We start from the raw sequence: 6,720 nt of genomic DNA, 5'->3' as shown, positions 1-6,720 counted from the left end.
AAAAATAAAAAATACTAAAATATGTTGTTAATAGGATTTGAACTCTAATACTAACTTATTAAATGAGATAGATTCAATAAATTAATGCTCTATTTGTTTTGCTGGAAAACCTTCTATAAAAATAGTTTTTCACATTTTTTAGTGTTTGGTAGCATAAAAAAAACTGGTCAATGGAAAACTATCTTTGGTCAACGAAAAACCCTAATAAATATAAGGCTTATTTTCTATAGGTAGTTTTCCAAAAAAAAAAAAAATTTGGAAAACAATCTCTCTCTCATACATTGCATCTCCTGTAAATATTATCTTCGTTTGTAGCCGTGGGAAATATAATTTTTTGGCGCCTTCTCTCTCTCGTGGTAAGCTTTCTCTCTTCCCTTTGCTTTTTCTCTCCTCATACCTTCACTGTCATTAACTCTAGTCTCTCCTCTTCCCATAGATCTCTCTCTCTAATTGTCTCTCTTCTCTCTTTTCTTCATGTTTCTTTTCCCCTCCGTAACACAATTCTCTTATTAGATTTTTTTTTTCCTTCTTTGATCATTCAATAGCTCCGACTTGCAAAGGAGACCAAATTTGCAGCGGTAATTATTTCATTCCTCTCTACCAAAATTCCAATTCTTTGCTTTGAATTTCAAGCTTGATTTTCTTTCTTCTCCAAGAAATTTTTGGTTTGATGGATTCTAGGCAAAAGTTACTTATTTTTCGTACATAAAGTGCAAAAAAATAAAATAAATAAAAAGATGAAGAAGAAAGAATGAATGAAGTAAAAGATGAAAATTTTAAACATAGTACCTATATTGCTCTAAATTTCTTTTACGTGGGACAATTTTTTTTCATGGACTAATAATATTGTTATATAATGAATGATAATTGTTTAGGGAAATTGCATTTGTTGGAAAATATTTTTTTTGTTGGCAGATACTTTATGCAGTGATGATATATTATGCAGTACATTATGTAAATACACAATTTAGAGTAATATTGAAGACTTGTGGTTGACCATAGTAGACAATTAGTATACCAACAAAAAGATTAGACAATTAAAAATTATTGTCATTTATACTTATTGAAAATGTATTCCCTTGTCAAATTAATATATATATATATATATATATTTATATATTTATATACACATACGTATGTACGTTACTGTTCATATGTATGAGCAAGATGAGTGATAGAGATCATGAAAATTTGACAACTTATTAATTTTGATTGTATCTATTGTCAAAATTTTAGTATGAAAACCGAATTCATTCTTGGTTTTTATTTATTTATAATGATTACATTAGTTGGTTTACATAATACACATGTTTTAAATTATACAAGAAATATTTTTAAAAAATTGCATACCAAACACCAGAAAACATTGTCAAACTCATTTTCAAAGTCGTTACTAAACACTGGAAAATGAGATAGTTTTTTAGAAAATGCTCTTTGGAAAATGGATCATTTTCCAGAAAATGTTAATGCTGAAACAAACAGAGCGTAAATATGTATTTTTATTGACTTTTGAAAATTAGAAACTGAAAACAACCTTTTACATGTTTTCAGTTTCCTTCACAAATTGAGTTTTGAAAACAATTTTTGTTTTCTGTTTATTTTGGGTTGCCAAACAAGTTTTTAGTCTCAAAAATAGAAAACTGTTTTTGGAAACAGAAAATAAGGGGAAAAAACAGTTACCAAACATACCCTAATTATTTATAACAACTTTTTTTTCCTTCATTTATTTAATTATATCCTAATTCACCACTAGATAGGGGGAGCAGTGTATTTTTGTAAAAGATTTTACCTTAAAAAAAAGATTTCACAAATTTGTATAAAGGGTTTTACGATTAGTGGAAAACATTTTTAGGTTTAATCAAATTTTATAATGAAACAAACATAATAAAACACTGCAAACATTTTACAGTGAAACAAACAAAACGAAATATTACAACCACATTACTATAAGTGTTTTGGTTTTTGATTTGTTTATTTGTACACAACATCAGGGCAGTGTAAGATTACCAAAAATGTTACATTAGAGCATTCTTAGCGAATAATGCAAAATTCATTTTGCATTTCCATGTAGTAATTAAAACTCCTAAAGATTAGCTTATGCATTACTTTAGTAAATAATAAACATTGCTATAGTATTATGCAAATATACATATTATTATAGCACGGTGTAAAACATATTTTGTTTGTTTTTGGTTGTTGCTATTGTTGCAAATGGTGTAAAAAAAAAAGCTACTTCATTATGATTTAGTATAAAATAAAGAACAACATGTAGGACGTGTTGTTTATAAGTGATAATGGGAATGCGGAATGCTTTATATATAAAGTAGTGAGATTATCATAATTTATTATTTATGGTAAGAGCATTCACATTGGATTCTTTATATATATATATATAAATAATAAACATTGCTATAGTATTATGCAAATATACATATTATTATAGCATGGTGTAAAACATATTTTGTTTGTTTTTGGTTGTTGCTATTGTTGCAAATGGTGTAAAAAAAAAAGCTACTTCATTATGATTTAGTATAAAATAAAGAACAAGATGTAGGACGTGTTGTTTATAAGTGATAATGGGAATGCGGAATGCTTTATATATAAAGTAGTGAGATTATCATAATTTATTATTTATGGTAAGAGCATTCACATTGGATTCTTTATATATATATATATATATATATATAATGATGGTAATCTCATATTACCTATTTATGGGAATGTAATAATTTATACGAAATCACCGCACACCCTTGGTGTAGAGGGCAAGGGCTGAGGTTCAAGTCTCTAGGAGAGAGTTTCACACACATATACACTTAGATTAGGCTAGAGTAAAATTCTATCTTATATCAAAAATAATTTATACGAAATTGTTCATTGACTTCATTCTTATAAATTTTAATTACAAAATTATTATATTTTCCTTATTCCAGTGTCCAGACCCTAGCATAGCCTCTTTCTCACTAGCCTTATTTCAAACCCTAGTCTAGTCGTAATCTTTTGATAAATGTTTTAAATGTTTAGTTATTTACCACTCCATAAAAATGACACTATAACATCGACAAATAAGATGATTTAAGTCTTGGACATTTGAAATATCATGAAGCGTAAGTAAAATTAAAAGACTCCAAGTGTTAGGGTAATAAATCTAATTTTCAATATAATATCATTATTACATGAATCAACTGGCTATATTGAATTAATCTGTTTGTAATTTGTAACTGTTCCTAAAATACTTCCACATCTGTTTGTAATTTGTAATTGTTTCTAAAATACTTCCACTCGCATGTATAAACATGTCAAAGCTACAAACTTAGAAGGAAGAAAAAAATTGCATAAAGCTGTTGCTATCCTTAATGTCCATCCATCACTCAAGAAAGCCTACTCATCAAGGGACAACAACAGTCGAAAGTCAATTTATCTAGGATTTGATTCCCCATTCAGGAAAATTCCCAAAAATTCCTTGCCAATATAAGTTGGTGTGGGCCATCATGCAATTGAAAGGCATTAGTCTATTAAAAAGGCAAACATCTCTCTCTCTCTATGGTGCAACAAAGTTTATTTATTCCATTCTTGCTTTTGGAGTGATGACAATGAATAGTATCAAATTGCTAATCAAATTATATATTTGGTTATAATATACTAGTTGGTATTAGCACCTATGGTTTTAATAATAATTTAAATGAATGATCTTATTTATCATGGAAGACTTGGAAGTCAAGAGATAGTTCACTTTGATCGTCAATCATTAGAACAATCTATTAAATTATTTGGCTCTCACGATTCAGATAAGTTTTTTTTTTTGGGTTTTGTTTTGTTTGAAACCTCATGATTCAGATAGTTAATAATCAATATTAATGCTCCATTCTTAATTAGTATGTGTAATATTACCGTCAGCTGCTTTCAATGTGTGACCATCAGACTGGTAAAGCTCAAATTACAGGTTCCGATGGAAGTGAATCAAGTCATAATATATATATCTTTCGAATTATATTCCGAACTCCATGTATACCCTTTTTAAACAAAAAAAATTTATAGAAAAGGTTAATTAGAAAGAACTGTGTGCTCTTCACTATAACTATTTTTGTTGTTAATATATAGGATGGCTATTAATCTTGTGCAAATACAATCTTCCTTCTTCTTCTTCATCTTCTTTTTTTAATTTTTAACACAGTTCTTTCAATATTATATATACATACATATATATATATATATATATATCGAATTATATGCCGAACTCCAAGTATACCCTTTTTTTAAAAAAAAAAAATTTATAGAAAAGGTTAGAAACAACTCTGTGTATTCATCACTATAACTATTTTTGTTGTTAATATATGGGATGGCTGTTAATCTTGTGCAAATAAAATCTTCCTTCTTCTTCTTCTTCTTCTTCTTTTTTTTTTTTTTTTTACACAGTTCTTGCAATATTATATATAAGCTAAACTCACCATCTATCTAACTATATATAACATAAGATATCAACTTGAAACTGTATTTGCAATATATTTTATCAATAGAGTAAGACTTAGGTACAACACCTAGGTGCTATTTTTTAGGTTCATCTCTTAAGATTCTACTATGTATTTTTTTTTTTTTTCATGAATTTTGTCCTTATCAATATATAAAGGAAAATATGGTTGAGCCAAAAGTCAATGGAAACTGGATTTTTCTATTCTATTTAAGTATTTATCATCTTATTGAGGGAAAAAAACAAAGATCCTCTTTGTTGATAGGAATGTTCCATTTTATACTCTTCAAGGGTTCCATTTATTTGATTTTTTTCTTTCTTTCTAAACTTTGATTACTTTAAAAAGGAAAAAAGAGAGACACGCGTGGAAATATAACAAAGGCATTTATTATTGTCTTGAAAGTACTCATTAATACAACCTTAGATAGCTCAGAAATAGCAAATGATATCTTAGACTAAATTAGTATAATTAAGGCTTCAACTACAACAGATTCAAAGACAAAGTCCAATTTTATTGATTGATACCATAGGATTACATACAATGATACAACCTTGGATAGCTCAGAAATAGCAAATGATATCTTAGACTAAATTAGTATAATTAAGGCTTCAACTACAACGGATACAAAGTAACAAAGTCCAATTTTATTGACTGATACCTCACATACAATGATACAACCTTGGATAGCTCAGAAATAGCAAATGATATCTTAGACTAAATTAGTATAATTAAGGCTTCAACTACAACAGATACAAAGTCCAATTTTATTGATTGATAGCATAGGATTACATACAATAATATAAGAGTAATGCCACAGTCATAAACTATTTTACAATATTTTTACAAATTGTTGATGTGACCAACTTTTTATTGATTTTCATTTAGATCTGCTATTAATCAATTTTTCATTTATCAATAACTACCCACGACATCAACAGTTTGTAAAATTTTTTGTAAAATAGTTTGTATCTCTAGCATGATACAAATACACAAGAGACTAGGAAATACATATGCATCATTATCAGCCAAACCAAATCTAAATTTCTTAATATTTCACAACAATAAACTGATTTATTCTTATGAACAATTGATAGTAATCATGCATGAAGTTTTGAGACAGGAAAATTATTAGATATTTTTAGAATACAATAACGTAATGCCTTCTCCTCTCATGCATGGTGAATCTCACTATTAATATAACTAGTGAAATTTATTATATTAATATGAGAGGAGGAGCATCACGTTACCATACTCAATACCTAATAATTAGTCATGTAAATATATGTCTACTCGTTTGGATCCACGCTTTGAGATCCTTTGGAGTGACCAGCACCAGGACTGTGACCTGGATCAGTGGGTCGGAAATCATCAGTTCTGCTTTCTTCAACATGAGTTTGACCACTACCAGCTGGTGGTGCAGGTTCAGTACCTGCAGCTTCATGGTCTAAAATGCCACGGCGCAAGTGATTGAGACTATTTCTCATTTCCCTAACAATTTTCTCACAAATAGCTACGTGATTCTGATCACATTTCTTAATGTTCTGTGTCCTCAACTGCCTAGTTCCCTCAGTGGCAATAATCCCATAAGAAAAGACTATTGCAAGAAGGAAAGCAATTGTGTAAATGAGCTTGAAGGTGGCCATGAGAGATTATTAAAAAGAATGATTTTGTTTCTGAATTGACTAAGCAAGAATGTGAGTGTTGGTGTGTGTGTGTGTGAGAGAGAGAGAAAGAAGGGTTGGCATGCAAGAGCTATTGTATCCGAGGGTATATATAGGCCTAGAGAGTTGGGTAATGCGGCTGCGAATTATATTAATATAATATAAATTTTTCTAATTAAAATGTTGGAAATTCTAAATTGGTACATTGTAAACGATTCCTATGATTATGTTTGCCAAGTTTTTTCTTGGAAGGGACTACATGAGTATATTCTATGTTGTTTTGAGGATCTAGATTTCCATTGTGCATGTGCCATGCAACTATTCTCCATTTCTCTACATATAACTTGCATTGAGAAAATACTAATGTCTGGACTATAATAGATCAAAATAGTGCGAAACATCTATACGACTATACCCACTAGCCAAGGCATGACAAGACATAATTTCTGGTGCGAATCCATCATTTTACTTCAGTGTTTAGCCCTTGAATCTTGCTCAAAATTCTGTAGCTGTTCACTGCGTCACATTTCACGTGCTACCATGATCAACTACACCTATCTTTAATTGTTTGCACGAAAAGATCTCTATGG

The 6,720-nt window shown here is 29.2% G+C and overlaps 1 protein-coding gene across 1 annotated transcript; it reads right to left on the bottom strand.

Annotated features, from left to right (window-relative positions):
- Positions 1–5,755: 5,755 nt before the first annotated feature.
- Positions 5,756–6,112, bottom strand: LOC126694009 (precursor of CEP9). The gene has a single exon (XM_050390042.1). The coding sequence runs from the start codon at positions 6,110–6,112 to the stop codon at positions 5,756–5,758; it is 357 nt and encodes a 118-aa protein (XP_050245999.1).
- Between the last annotated feature and the right edge of the window lie 608 nt (positions 6,113–6,720).

Source organism: Quercus robur, chromosome 2 (assembly GCF_932294415.1).
Source record: "Quercus robur chromosome 2, dhQueRobu3.1, whole genome shotgun sequence".
In the NCBI taxonomy this organism is placed as follows: domain Eukaryota; kingdom Viridiplantae; phylum Streptophyta; class Magnoliopsida; order Fagales; family Fagaceae; genus Quercus; species Quercus robur.
The sequence above is the reverse complement of the archived record's forward strand: the minus strand, read 5'-3'. Positions and strand labels throughout refer to the sequence as shown.